The 13,839-nt window shown below is 40.9% G+C and overlaps 3 protein-coding genes across 6 annotated transcripts; 1 reads left to right on the top strand and 2 right to left on the bottom strand.

The window, feature by feature from the left end:
* Positions 1-2,249: 2,249 nt before the first annotated feature.
* On the bottom strand, positions 2,250-5,208 carry dxo (decapping exoribonuclease). Of its 2 annotated transcripts, none has more exons than XM_071516205.1 (7): positions 4,922-5,208; positions 3,972-4,447; positions 3,587-3,813; positions 3,082-3,301; positions 2,814-2,949; positions 2,514-2,608; positions 2,250-2,390 (listed from the first exon to the last, which is right to left on the bottom strand). In XM_071516205.1, the coding sequence occupies exons 2-7, from the start codon at positions 4,439-4,441 to the stop codon at positions 2,252-2,254; spliced, it is 1,287 nt and encodes a 428-aa protein (XP_071372306.1). In that variant the 5' UTR covers positions 4,442-4,447; positions 4,922-5,208; the 3' UTR covers positions 2,250-2,251. The 2 variants fall into 2 exon arrangements, with proteins under 2 accessions (XP_071372306.1, XP_071372307.1); XM_071516206.1 differs by having other exon boundaries at positions 3,972-4,443; positions 4,978-4,983.
* Positions 5,209-5,217: 9 nt separating this feature from the next.
* whr1 (winged helix repair factor 1) lies at positions 5,218-8,119 on the top strand. 3 transcript variants are annotated; one of them, XM_071516210.1, is made up of 7 exons: positions 5,218-5,319; positions 5,775-5,870; positions 5,959-6,101; positions 6,190-6,425; positions 6,901-6,998; positions 7,161-7,308; positions 7,839-8,119. In XM_071516210.1, exons 2-7 carry the CDS (start codon positions 5,777-5,779, stop codon positions 7,882-7,884), a joined length of 765 nt encoding a protein of 254 aa, XP_071372311.1. In that variant the 5' UTR covers positions 5,218-5,319; positions 5,775-5,776; the 3' UTR covers positions 7,885-8,119. The 3 variants fall into 3 exon arrangements, with proteins under 3 accessions (XP_071372311.1, XP_071372310.1, XP_071372312.1); XM_071516209.1 differs by having other exon boundaries at positions 5,956-6,101; positions 7,839-8,118; XM_071516211.1 differs by lacking the exon at positions 5,218-5,319 and having other exon boundaries at positions 5,777-5,834; positions 5,956-6,101.
* A 149-nt stretch (positions 8,120-8,268) lies between these two features.
* rac1b (Rac family small GTPase 1b) lies at positions 8,269-13,723 on the bottom strand. Its single transcript, XM_071516212.1, has 6 exons — positions 13,384-13,723; positions 12,135-12,206; positions 11,394-11,511; positions 11,063-11,125; positions 10,184-10,343; positions 8,269-10,059 (listed from the first exon to the last, which is right to left on the bottom strand). Exons 1-6 carry the CDS (start codon positions 13,416-13,418, stop codon positions 9,929-9,931), a joined length of 579 nt encoding a protein of 192 aa, XP_071372313.1. The 5' UTR covers positions 13,419-13,723; the 3' UTR covers positions 8,269-9,928.
* Positions 13,724-13,839: the final 116 nt, after the last annotated feature.

The raw sequence follows: 13,839 nt of genomic DNA, 5'->3' as shown, positions 1-13,839 counted from the left end.
TGCAAAGAATGACCAAAAGGGTTCCCTACCCATCTCCCACCTCTTTGTGGCAAGTATTGTCTTGATCTAAGCTACTGGACCATTCTGTTTTAACTTTGAATTTAACTGAAGTGTAACTCCTTAACTCCTTGGTTTACTGTAAGACATTAACCTCATGAAATATCTGCAGATAAATGTTTTAACATGTTTACTTAAGATGTCAGTATTACATGCAAATTATGTCGTCTACAGCTGCAACAAGTAAAGATGTTTTGTTGACACACTGACGGATACAGAAATGAAAACTGGTTAGAGGGTCTGTTGTAAAAGACCATTACATTCTTTAATAAAAAAAAGTTGGGAGAAAGTGTAGAACTCCCAATTCACATTTGTGGATATAGATTGTAAAATCTGAAACAACTTTTCCACTTCATAAATGTAATGTTTGGATTTTAACAATTAATATGAAATTACAATTAATTTATATGAAATTACAATTAATTTAATATAAATGGGTAATTTGGGTGAGGGATTTAAGTACACAGGAGCATCTTACATTGAGAGTAAACAAAGTAATAAGCATTAGAGTACATAAACTTGGTGCTGAGCGCCTCTAAACTAAAAAACTGTACTATCGGCAACTGAAGTTTGTGCTCCACCACTGCAATGACTGTTGAAGCTGTAAACTACCCATGATGCACTGAATTATCTGTCTGTGGCCTTCATGATTTTATCGGTCAGTAGGTTCATCCACACTCTTATTAGTTGGCTTGCAAGTGTGTCACATGTCCATCTCTGTGATTTTGTTAGCGGTGTAAAGTCGGGGCTTAGACTAGCTGTAAGACTGTTCGGTGGTCACTATGTTCTCACTCTGATATGGTGAATGGAATTTTGGATGTTGATTCACTCAGTTTGCTGCTGTTGCACAAACTGATTGTTTTACCTGGTAACTGGGGGATTATTCAGTAAGATGTGACTTCTAATCACTATGAATGGGACTTAAAGAGGTGCTAGTCTCAGTAGTACTTTTTCACATCACATTTGAGAGGTCACAACCTATTGAGTGTTCGTAGGATTAATGAGTGTGTTCTTCACTTTAATTTCCAATACCTCTTTCAACAGAAGCCTGGTTTATTTAGCAAAATCAATATCATTGCATTGTGTTGTCTTAACAGTTTACATGAAAATATTTAAACTGCTGATGCAATACTTACTTGAAGTCATATGCATAATTTACAGGACATTACTTTTTGTGTAACATTTTCTAATTTCTTTAAATGAACATACAACTCTTTTTGGGATGGTAACTTATTGTTATAACCTGGGAATAATAAAAATTTGAAACAAAATTGATATCATGCCGTTATTACTGTAGAATTTAAAATCATCACATGCCAGAAAAACAAACAAACATTCTATTCTTACTACTAAACAAATAATATAAATCCCTCCTCAATATCCTGGAGTAGTGGGTGATCAATGGCATCAAATGTATCCACTCAGCTATTCTCAGAGGTTGACACAAATTGAACCAAGAAAAATGTGATATATACATCAAATACCAAAGTATTTTGGCATAGAAACCTCCATTGGAGGTCCATACTAACAGAAGTCCCGGTTGACCTGGGGCCTGTCTCACGAAGCCAGCTTAGCTCTGGGCTTAACCCTGACTTTTCATTCTCATGAAGGTGGCTCCCCTTTAACTGGGGTCAATCACCACGGTAACACATGCTGCACATCAACAGGACTTCTGGAGCTCCCCAAGGTTAAATCTTTTATTCAGCCTTTACATGCTCCTGTTAAGCAAAATTATGCAAAATAACTAAACTGCTTACCATAAATATGCGGATGACACCCAAATTTTCACAGCTCTTTCACCAAGTGACTACGGCCCATTAGATTTGCTGCTTCAGTACATTAAACAAATCAATGACTGGATGTGCCTGAATTTCCTGTAACTAAAGACAGGCTGAAAGTTAGTGCTGACCTTGAATCTCTCCCTTTGCACAAAATGCAAAACCAGAAATTTTGGTGTAGTTGTGGATTCAGATCTAAATTTTAATTGTTTTGTGAAGCAAGCCAACGCAAAAATAACCCGACGTTGTTGGACTCGCTTCGTGAGACAGGCCCCAGGTCAGTTCAGTTCAGTTCTTTTATTGAATCCCAAAGGGCAACTGATCTGCAGGCAGGTATAAAAACAGAAAGTACGTGTGGTGTGCAATAATAGTAGAGTTTATAGCAGGTCTTGGTTGTAGAATCAGAAGTGTTGGTGTTATCGGTGGTGTGAGTCTTTACTACTGGCACTGGTCATCTCCTCTACATACCAATGTGGCAGGAAGGAATACTGGGAGTCTCTGTGGACAGAGTAGGTCACGTCTCTTTGGGGCTCCCAGGAGAACAGGTGCACTACACTGGAGGGGAAACAATAACCGTTCAATGACAACGTGGAGCAGTTTACTGCTGTACAGTGTACTTCAACCATTTATTTAGCTTAAAAAAAGGTTAACAGCACAGTCTGTATCATTGTGACTCACCTAGGATTGTCTTCCCTAACCACTCCCTTCACAAAAGACAGGAAATCACAGCAGAAGTTCATACAGACTGTTGGCTTCCAGCAGTTGTATTCATTCTATCCGGGACAAGACAGATAGGGTGCAAATATTTTGTATTAATCATGTGATATTAGCTTTACTCATGACCAGTTACTTATACCAGTAAAAATAGTTGTTGTCAAAAGACACTTCCCCACACTAAGACAAATACAATTTTCATTTATTGCGAAGCTTTTGGTGGGCTGGCGTTCTGATTCATCAGAGCAAACAATTGCATCATACCTTGATGAGATGTGATATCTTGGAGATGTGAAAAGTCTCCAGAGCGACAACCACTCCCTCATGATCCCGGAAACCTGCTACAACACGAGGCACCCCAGGGAGAAAAGACTGGGCCCACCACTTAAGCAGTTTGAACCTGAGAAACACCCAAACAAGGAAAATGCATTTTGAAACACAGAGCAGAAAAAAAAAACTGCCAACCAGCAGCATGAGATGAAAATGTTTCTGATTCGATTATGTTATTTACTGTTTCATCAAACACTTCTACCTGTGGAAGTTACTGCGCTGCTTGGGGGTGCAGATCTCCGCTGAGGTCTTCAGTTCGACGTAGCAGGCAGGAGGAGCTGGAGCCTTGGGATCTTTATCCCGGCAGTCCACCTCACCGGAGAACAGCAGTCTGTGATCTGCGAGCCGAGTCTGGACCACAGTGCAGAAGGCCTCGTTAGTGTTAACCACTCCACTTGGGTCAGGGAAACTGTGGATGTTATCTATTGGGACGGACAAAGGTGATTTATTATCATCCAAGCATATGCTTATCACTTAGTATGATCCCATTGCATACTTTGGGTGTCTGGTTAATATATTATCACATTGCCTGTCAGACTGATATAAATAAATGTACTACCTCTTTTTCTTGTGGGAACAAATGCTTGTGAAACTTCCCAGCCAAGCTGAGGTAATATGACGTTTAAACACTATGATGATTGATCAGTAATCAGGGTTTGTAAGAAGACAATGCAAACCATTATTACTGATTGTATATGCCTTCATACCTGTGCATGTGTACTGCTCAAACTTGTATCCCCAATACATCATCTCTTCATGCTTCTCAGAGCGATTCTCCCTGTCCCTGCGAGCGGCCTCCGTTTCCACTTCACTGATGTACAGCGTGCCTCTGAACCTGGTGACCGCCAGCAGCCAGCCCTCCCGTGTCTCATAGGGAGTGGTCAGCAGTTTGGTGAGATGGCCCCGCCACGTCACAAAGTCCACATCTAATGCACTGGGGAAGAGCAGAGGCTGATCAAAGAATACATGTCCAATGGACAACGCAGTTCTGGCTATAAACCAGCCTTTCACCCAATGTATGCTGGGATAGACCCTGTATTTTAGCGTGTGACAATGAATGAATTAATCAATCTTAAGACTGGTGACACTTACCATGCGGATGAGTCTGTGGTCACCCTTGGCTGAAGCTTAGATCTGTTGGCCAGGACCCACCGCAGGATGTGGTCCAGCTTCTCCTTCACCCCGTCATCTCTCTTTATGAAGCGGTCCTTGTATCCATCCCTTAGGTCAAAATTGGGTTTCCTGTCAGGTTCCACAAAGTATCTCATCTGCCTCCTGTCATTGAAGAATCTACGTTCAGAGTCCAGGGAAAAACTTCCTACTTCAACGGGCTGTTTGTATAGAGGAAAGTCTCTTTCGTACAGCTGCCTTCTGGTGCTCAAAGCCTGGGAGGTAAGGGAGGATTGTCCAGGAGCTGGACCAGCTTGGTGTTGGCGGTGGTTTGGCCCGAAGCGTTTACACTCAAAGTGATCCCTGCTGTCATCTCTCTGTCTTTTGTATGCCGACTGGTGGTCGTGGCGGCTGGAGTTGGGATACTGGGGTCTGTGGTGGCGTTGGTCCATTGCTACCTACAGGGAAAAGGAGCAGTGAGTGACAAACTGACTGATGACAATAAAATTATTCGGATCTTTTTGAGTAGTCTGTAGGGCAGCACCCTATGTTTTCGACCTGCCGTTTACATCGTCACTTATGAGATCAGTGAAGTGCCAGTACTACGACTACCCCTAGCCTTTGTTAGTGAATGAACACAAATTCATGAAACTGGTTGTTTCTTTAGTTTCGGAATGGGATCAAATTAACTAGCTACAATACACCCTTCTTTAATAACCAGTTGCACACAGTAATGCTGCAGGTTTTCGGGTGAATTTGTCAAAATTAAACTAACGTTAGCTTATTTCACCAGGAATGCGATACTTAGCCAGCTAGCTAGCTTAATTTAACGGTAACTAAGCATCTGCTGTAGAAATAAAAACACTGGCTATTAAAGCACTGGGCGGATTCAAAGCAAGCTCGTCACTTTGTAACTTTAGCTAAGAGTTTACCTTTGATACTGCTGAACATTAAAATTACATCTTAAACTGGTGAAGTAAGCTGCTACCCGTGTGTAGCCCGTCGCAGTAAAAAATAGGACTTCCGGCCAAAAAATTCCCAAATAAAACCTTGTTTACGAGCATGTGTTGCAACGTAGTTTTCGAATAACACAAAGACGTGAAGTGAGAATAAACAAAACAGCTAGCTAATGCAAGCTAGCTAACAGCGAACACTTCCGTATATGCAGGGTCTTATCCAGGCCACTAGGCGGCAGTGCTAACCGAGCCGTTTCCTGCTAACAGTGACAGCGTAGAAGAAGATCTTTGAGTCGTTGGGTTGTTTGAACTCAGTGTTGTGTTGGACAAAACTAAAGCAATGATAATACCAATACTACCTCTATAAATACCAGGTAAGTGTTTATCTGAGTGACATGATGTACAAGCCAAGTAGCTTTGTTAGCTGGCTAAGTTTATGTTAGCGGAGACAACTGACAGAAAGCCAAATGAGTGAACCGACTTGGTTAGCAAAAGCTAGAGTGCTAAAAGTGGGTCCAGTGGGTCTCTGACAAAAGGAGGATTAGTTTAAGCTCACTGCTATTTCATTCACTAGAAGTTTGCACAAGATTAACAATGAGTTTTACGATCAGATGTTTCATTTCTCCTCACCCAAAGAAAAAGCTCAAATGGGTTTAGCTGGGACAAAACCTTTATCGAATGGGGTCTGTGGATCTCAAGTGTATCGATCTGGGGTGCTTGGCGTGAAAACGTGTAGCTGACAGGGTTAATAGGTGGCAGGGTTTTGTATGTCTGTCATTTGGAGGTCCAGTCTGCAAGTCGTGATAATGCTGTCATACATTTTTTCCAGATATGAACAGGAAACGGGGTCTGATTTCAGACACTTTCAAAGTGAAGAAAAGAAGAATTGGTGCAGAGAAGTTCGGAGCTAGCAGTAATGGAGAAGGTAGGTATGGCTATTGAATTGGTGATTACAGTGTTTACATTTATTGAAAGACAAAACATTCACCTACATCCATTTCTTAATCTAGAAGGACCGACTGACATCAAGTCCACCCTGCAGTATCTCATGACACTGTTCCCCCGAAAGCTCTTCAATGACACCCTGCCTCAAATTGTGCTGAAGCACCAACTCTATAGCATACACAATGACAAGACTATGGTGGACAGGCAGCTGGTAAGATGCTGCTCCTATGTTCCTATTTGTCTATTTCTCTTCAGTGAAATTTGAAAACCCAACACTCTTCTCTCCTTGCTGTCCACAGAGTGAACTACGGGAACAAGGAGAGCTGTTGATGTTCCAGCTAGGCTTTGACTCAGAAGCTTTTGGGCTGGTTTTCACTTCGGACTACAAGGCCAAAGTGTTGGCAGGAGAGGAGGGCAGAGTGACTCAAGAGACAGTGGAGAAGTTTTTGGAGAAAGTGTTGTCTTCTTGTACTGATCTGAGCTTCAGCAAAGACAAGATGCTCAAGGAGTTCCTCTTCACAGACTCTGAGATAACGTATGAAAGAACCAAAGTCTTCACTTTCTTTTGTTTTTGACCCTTTCTTTATGAAATAATAGAATAACTGCAGTTTCCTTCCAAAATGACATATTCCTTTTTTTGAAAAGTATTAACACTTACTCTCAGATAAGATTGCTGGCATGAAAGTAAAACATTAGTATTAAAATTATGAGTCATCTTAAGGCAATTGTATGCAAAATACTTGAAAAATGCTTTTGAAATATTGACTGCATGGCTTGCAGGTAGCAATCTTTTGCAAAATGAATATAAAGAATTTTAGAATTTAACCCTCCAACTACTCTTCATACTGATGTCAGTGCAAACACGCTTAATGGGCTTCAATATCTTAATCAAGTGCCAAGTGTCTTTTGTACTTTCACAGTGTCTGAAAGTCTGTATGTTTGATACCCTCATACTTGTCCATGTGCATAAATTAGCACTTACTTTTACTTACTATTTTCCCACCACCTAGGCAACTGGTGAAGTCAGGGGTCCTGACTGTGAGGGACGCAGGCAGCTGGTGGTTCTCCATTCCCAACTCTGGTAGATATACCAAGTACTTCATACAAGGTGGGTATAATGAACAACAGACTACTGGAGAGAGTCTGAAAAACACTTTGCCTTAAAGGTGTCCCACAGCTTCATTTCTCTCATTCCTCGAGGTCATTGGCAGTGTCTTGCTAATTGAAGGCTTGTTTGTTTTCCAACCCTGTCCCCCTTTTCCCCCGTTAGGTCGTAAAGCAGTGCTTGGCATGGTCAAGAAGTCCAAATATAGTGAAGTCTTAAAAGCAGAGCTAGAGGAGAGGCGAACAAACTCGCAAGTCAAATTCCAGATGAAGTATCACATCCATGACATTGTTGGTGCAGAGCTGGTGGAGAGGTAAGACCTGTTGAATATGAGTTGCATGCAATCGATTCTGAAAATTGGGGATTTATTAATCAGGATTCAACATTCAGATTTTTTTCTATTTAGTCAGTAGGTCAGAGTTCTACTTGCCCCGAGTATATTTTCATTGGCCCATCAGGCAGAAATTAAGGGCATTGAGCATGTTAACAGTAATTACGATGCCTTAAGAAAAATGAACCAGCTTGATCAGCCTTGCTCAGAAATTGATGAAAATGGTACAAAACTTTGGGGGACTGATTAATCACTTTCAGTCAAAGGAAGTTGTTGCTTCCACAAGAAAAGAAGCGGCTGTGGCATCCAATTTGATCGGTCAGAAAAAGGAGAGTGGGACGGTGGTAGAGCAGAGAGGCAAAAAATATGCCAATCGCTAGCGGAAAATGGTAACGCTAGAAACATTTTATTGACCAGTCAATTGGCCCTTTTCGAACCCTATATGTTATGTAAGTATGACAACACCTAATCTTAATGTATGTACTATACTAAGTATTTTGTTTTCTCTCTAGCATACCTACAACTTCAGGGACACTGCTGCGGTTTGTTGATTCCTGAACCAAGACTGACTTTGATGAAACATCAAAGACCTTAAGAGCCACTGAAAATGTTAAAGGCATACGGTGTACAAAAAGACTGTGATAAGCTTTTGTATTTATATTTCAAGTGAATGAATTTACTTTTTGGAATTCCTTCTTTGCCAACTTTATTATAAAACCTTGTGGGTTTATGAATTGCTAATACTGTTAATATGACCTTGTCAGGTTTTCAGAGTTATGTTTAATAAAGCTGATTTGAGATGGTTGCCGTTGCCTCAATTGCATGTTCTGTACCACCAGTTTCATGAATCTTCCCAGTGTTTGGATTACTGTTGTTGTACGGTTACATCTATGAAAATATAGAAATGGGTCCACATTGTGCAAGAAAAAGGGCAAAATTCAGTTGGTTTTATTGGAATTTATTGGCTTTTTCAAAAAGTGACAATAGCTTTATCCATAAAACTAAAGGGTCACAACATTGGCTTGAATTGGAGCACAGCTTGATGTCCGAATACAATACAGATGAGCAACATCATGTACTTTACCCCTGATCTAGTAGTTCAAATACATCTGTAAATATGCAAAAAAATATAACTGTAGCAATTCTACTCTTAGTTTTCAGTATATGTTGCACATACATGCTATCAGCATTAATTACAAAAAGCTAGGCTTGTAGGGAGATTAAGGTAGCGTTAACTGTAGGAGGTAATAAACAAAGGATATTCATAGTGTTAGTCTTACAATACAGTGAGTGAAGTGTAACTTCTGTGAAGAAAAAGAATGATACAAAATAGTCAATCACATGATTATAACAAAAGGATGAGTATGCTGTATACTACATCATAACCGACAGTAGCTTTGTTACTGTTATTACTTAGCAGGTATAAATGCTCTTCTTAGTGACATTGCTTAGCCAGTAGTGATGCTATTAAAATCAAGTGTGCTACTCACAACGAAAGAATGTGCTGCACAAAGGTTTCTGATAAATGCCCATAGACCATTAAAGGTGCTCTTGTTCCCCACCACCCAAATATTTGTAACACCTAAACAGTCCTAATCCAATATCTAATATGAAGTGTTCAGCTTTGCACTCTACTATACAGTTGAGACAACTCTGGGGACATGATGCAAAAAGAAAGAAGAATACCATACTCTTGACAGGTCCAATGGGAGCCAAACACATGAAATACTGGATCATTGTGATTTTTCAGGGATTAATAGCATTGTTGGCATCAGCAGACCTATTCCCAGCCTTAATTTTCAGTATTAACAACATGACAACTGAATTATGTCTCAGCCTGGGTCTCATTCACTTCACATAAGTGAATGAACATGAATCCTTGTGCTAGACTGGAAGCTAATGAGCACTACTGGTATAAAGATTATAGTACATGAACAGTAATTTGAGGCAAAAAGAACTTCACAGATGTTTCCTTCAAGTTCCCCGTTAACAAAGCGATTACTCAAGTGACCGCCCTCACAAATTGTAAATGAAATCAATAAAATGCCATCAGTCGTGTAGCTGAACCCTTATCTGCAGTGCACAACGGCAAATTGTTAGCTGTATTCGATAGGTGTTAAGGATTGAGACAACAACAAAGGTTTTCTTGTCAGCTGAAATACAGCATCTGATATCTGCAGAATGTATTTGGCAATATTTCTTCCACTCAGAATAAACCACCAAGACTGTAAACATACAAGATGGACTACCAGTGGAAGAACAAATTGAAAACATTCCACGGTCCATTTTACAAAACTTCCCATCCATTTTAGAAGGCCTCAGGAATTTAATCATTTTGTAGTCAGTCTTGTCTATATGTATGTAGTGGATGTTAGGAAAAAAAAAACTAGGGTCTACCATCATCAGAACCCTTCTCCTAGATCTGACGGCGCGTCAAATGTTTCATAGGAAATCTTGGTATAACTACAGTAGCTACACTGTTACGGAAGGAAAGAGTCTGAAGTACATTGCTTTAGTGTGTGTGTTTGTGTGTTTCTCCTGTTGTCTTTTCCCACCCTCACCACTAGCGGTCATGTTCCCCCATATCCTTTCCAGTGAAGTCTTAGAGGAGGGAGCACCTCTTCTTCCTCTTCTTGACGGGTGGGGGGCAGAGGACAGCCCGGATGGCCTCGTCGAACACAGTTTTAAGGCCACGCTGAGTCAGGGCTGAGCACTCCAGGTACTTGACTGAACCTGAGGGAACAGGACACAGAAACCACCAGTTAAGAAAATAATTCTCAATTCTCATGGCCTCTACTATGCCCGACACAAATACAGAATTCCATAAAAACTTCTTAATTTGGAAAAGTACTGATACCAATCTCTTTGGCCATGGCCAGGCCCTGGGGATAGGTGATGGGAGCGAGTTTCTTCTCCTTCAGCTTCTCAATGGTGTCCTTGTCATCTCTCAGATCCAGCTTGGTGCCCACAAGGATGATAGGAGTGTTGGGACAATGGTGTCTCACCTCAGGGTACCACTGCACAGAGACCACAACAGTGACGAGTTCAGCAGGGGGGAATTTACCAAGCCTGTTTGTGTTATGTTATCTTTATAAAAGATACCCAATAACAACTTTGACCAATACTAATGAATTCAGCACTAGTGAGCAGATGGGCATGAAGTAATAACAATGCATTGAGTGTTTATTCCCACATGAGAGAGTATCAACACAGGCTTGGCATAGAACACAATTGCTACAATCAAAGGGTGGATGACACAGCGATCCTGGGCACTTTTCATTAATCGATGTATATCTGGTGGGCAAGCAGACTACATTCCATCTAAGGTTATGGTGGAAAATAAATATAACAAAGCACAGACAAAAACAATCTTTAAGATGAAATTTTAAAGAATGTTTAATGTGATAAGAAATGTATTCAGCTTGTTGATTAGGTACCAATAATACACAAGAGTATATGGTTGAAAATTAAAAGTTTTAGTCATTCTTATGGAAAAACTATATCCAAGTTGTGGCGGAAGACTAATCAATTTGTTTAAATATATAAACGTTTGTGCATCGTGGCCATGAGTGTGCGGCTTCTACACCGGTTGTGTGTCCTCTCCTCCTTTGACTTTCAGGAAGACTAATCAATATCAGACTGTGAGATGCCTCTTATCATCCTCTGCCCTGACACTGGTCTACTTAGACGCCTCATAGTCTTCATCTCTGACCAAACAGGCACTGCAGCGACTCACCTTGGCACGGACGTTTTCAAACGAGGCAGGACTCACAAGTGAAAAACAGATGAGGAACACATCCTGGTGAGAAAGACATATCACAATCAGAGTCCATAGCAATCACTTCCTTTTCGGAACAGTACAAAAGACAAAATGACTGTGTTTATGTCACACAAAGGTGTGGCGTTTTCTTTCTTGTAGCATCCTCACTCTTAACACAAATCCCAGACATTCCCAAATGGGTTATGCAAAGGCACTTCAAACATCAAAATATACTTCATGGCAAATACCACACATCAAAGAGAAGTATAATAGGTGCAATATGATACGGCAATGACTGTTATTGTACCGTCTGTGGATAGGAAAGTGGGCGGAGTCTATCATAGTCTTCTTGTCCTGCCGTATCCCAAAGGCCCAGGTTCACTGGCTTCCCATCCACCATCACATTGGCAGAGTAGTTGTCGAACCTGAGAAAAGAGTAAATAAGAGGATGAATTCAGCCTATCGCAGTTTATGTGAAAAGATAAAATATTCCTTTAGACGGTCAGATAGTCATGTTATTAACAAACACACAATTTCAAGTCTTGAAGTGTAAAATTTCAATTTCAGTTCTTAATTAATTTGATTTGTTGTTTTGTCTAACCGTTATTGTCTCTTGAGAATGACTCATATAGCCACTTGAAATCTGGCTCTGCATGATAAAAATCTTGGTAAGTCAGTTGCTAAGACAGTCCATGCCACAGAGAGTGATACCGATCAACATGGCTACCTCAACTGGCGCATAATCAGATAAGGTGCAGGCTTTCCTCATGACTTCCCAAATCACTCATTTCTCAACTGGTTTCTCTGGGCTGAGTTCCATTGCCCGCCAGAGACAGTAACCTGATCTGCCATCTACCCAATTTCCATCTAAAAAGCAATTAAAGAGTGACTATAGGCCACTACCTTTTCTATGTATTAATAGTATGGCAAACAATGGGACTGAAAGAAGGGTGGAGTTGAACTGTGTGATGCTCGTGAGCTTTTAGTCTTGGGAGGTTCCCACTTTGTGCCCCCCCTCCCCACCCCCCAAGGCTGAAGTGATACTCACACTGTGGGGATGTACTCTCCAGGAAAGGCATTGGTGGTGTAGCTGATGAGCAGGCATGTCTTACCCACAGCTCTGCATGGGGGAAGGAAAGAACAATGATGTCAGTCGTTTATGATTGTATCCCTCAAAGACTAATGTGCATAATGATTCTGGGTCTGAATTCATAAAGTGTTCCTGTTTAGGACAACTGATCCAGGGTCCCTTCAAGCAGCTCATCCATTACAATCTGAAAGACACTCCTACTCTGAAAAAGATAAGTGGGCCTGGCCCTCTTACCTTTAACTTGGAGAAAAGCATACATAGAGTAGGTTGAGTGATCATTTTCTCAAGATATGCAAACATAACATTACGTCACTGACAACATCACTACTCTATGGTTGTATTATTCAAACCTGAAGAAGTACCCTACAACAATTTTGTGTGCTTATACAATTAATATAAAACCAATCCACAAAAAGGATTCCCTTTGTCAAGAGGCAAAGTAAAAATTCAATTTAACACAGACACAGGCCCATCAATGACTCTCCTGCTGTGGTATCCACCACACCCAGTACAAGAAGTTGAATACTATGAGCGTATGTAACCTCCCACATATTACAAGCAGGACCATCTGAACTCATTCTTGACCCCGTGTTCAGTGAAATTATTTACTGCCACAGACTTCTGCCCAAATTTTCAAAAAGCTGAGAACAGATCGAACGGGCAAAATGACACTGCATAACAACACCGCTGACTTAACAGACACAAACAAGGAGCTTAACCTTGCACATTTCTCAGCAGTAGACCAACTACTGGCAAACATGGATTTATACTATCTGGTTGGCTAACAGTGATAGGGTAAGTATGTCCACTTATGTCTCATTCACACGTCCCAGGCGCGAGGAAAAAGATTTAACTGGGTTAATAGAGAGATTAGCCAACAACATGCCTCTCAATACATTCTGCCTAATATTCGTTTGAAGCATATATCCGAAAAATAACTATCAGAATAACTGACATACTATTTGGCGATGTTTTCATGTGATTTATGGCGACTAATTTGGCTAGCTATGACTTTACGTTAACACAAATAGTTGTGTGTAACATTCTCAAAATATCATCCACGAAATGTAAACAGGTAGTTAACGTTAGCTAGCTAACTTTCTCCCATTTGGAAAAAAAATCTGAAACGAAATGCATGATTTTCTGCTAAACACGGCTAATTATACAGATTGGAGGCACAAATCACTGGCCAGTTCGAGTAACTTACCCGTCCCCAACAACGACACACTTTATGGCCTGCATTGCGCCGTAGCTAGAAGAATGTCGTCTGTGGCCGCTAAGTTAGCTTGGAAGCCAGCTAACGTTAGCTCACAACTCTTTTCTTTGTCCGAACTTGCTCGCTGGAGAAATGTCCCAACAGCGTCTTACAGGCTGCCGTTTATGCTACAGCGGGGTTCCCTGGATATGGAACGACTTGTCGAAAACTTACAATAACTTATCTACCACTTTTACATAAGTTTACTTGGAAATTCCCTCACAACATTCCCATGCTTTCGTGAGCTGATCTGGAGGCTATGGAGCAAAACAGCGGCCACCACCCCTGAGAAAAAAAACTGGAGCTACACCACCACCAGATGCTGCATCCGGTGCTCTAGCTAGCTGGCTAGAATAGCTACGCCCACACAAACTTTGACGATTATAAAGGTGTCCAAAACAAACAGCA

The sequence above is a fragment of the Centroberyx affinis genome, unplaced genomic scaffold (genome assembly GCF_046629955.1).
Source record: "Centroberyx affinis isolate AG114_WGS23_722 - 3 ecotype Tasmania unplaced genomic scaffold, CSIRO-AGI_Caff_v1 ptg000395l_1, whole genome shotgun sequence".
NCBI lineage: Eukaryota > Metazoa > Chordata > Actinopteri > Beryciformes > Berycidae > Centroberyx > Centroberyx affinis.
The sequence above is the reverse complement of the archived record's forward strand: the minus strand, read 5'-3'. Positions and strand labels throughout refer to the sequence as shown.

What these genes read in the sequence shown, in the direction of transcription:
- rac1b (XM_071516212.1), bottom strand. Translation starts at nt 13,418, where the DNA reads ATGCAGGCCATAAAGTGTGTCGTTGTTGGGGACGG. An exon ending in TGTGTCGTTGTTGGGGACGG is followed by an intron (nt 12,207 to 13,383) that starts GTAAGTTACTCG and finishes TCCCCCATGCAG; the next exon opens with AGCTGTGGGTAAGACATGCC. An exon ending in GGCCATGGCCAAAGAGATTG is followed by an intron (nt 10,060 to 10,183) that starts GTATCAGTACTT and finishes CTGTTCCCTCAG; the next exon opens with GTTCAGTCAAGTACCTGGAG.
- dxo (XM_071516205.1), bottom strand. Translation starts at nt 4,441, where the DNA reads ATGGACCAACGCCACCACAGACCCCAGTATCCCAACTCCAGCCGCCAC. An exon ending in AGATATCACATCTCATCAAG is followed by an intron (nt 2,609 to 2,813) that starts GTATGATGCAAT and finishes TGTCCCGGATAG; the next exon opens with AATGAATACAACTGCTGGAA. An exon ending in GTTAGGGAAGACAATCCTAG is followed by an intron (nt 2,391 to 2,513) that starts GTGAGTCACAAT and finishes TTTCCCCTCCAG; the next exon opens with TGTAGTGCACCTGTTCTCCT.
- whr1 (XM_071516209.1), top strand. Translation starts at nt 5,777, where the DNA reads ATGAACAGGAAACGGGGTCTGATTTCAGACACTTTCAAAGTGAAGAAA. An exon ending in CTATGGTGGACAGGCAGCTG is followed by an intron (nt 6,102 to 6,189) that starts GTAAGATGCTGC and finishes TGCTGTCCACAG; the next exon opens with AGTGAACTACGGGAACAAGG. An exon ending in TTCACAGACTCTGAGATAAC is followed by an intron (nt 6,426 to 6,900) that starts GTATGAAAGAAC and finishes CCCACCACCTAG; the next exon opens with GCAACTGGTGAAGTCAGGGG.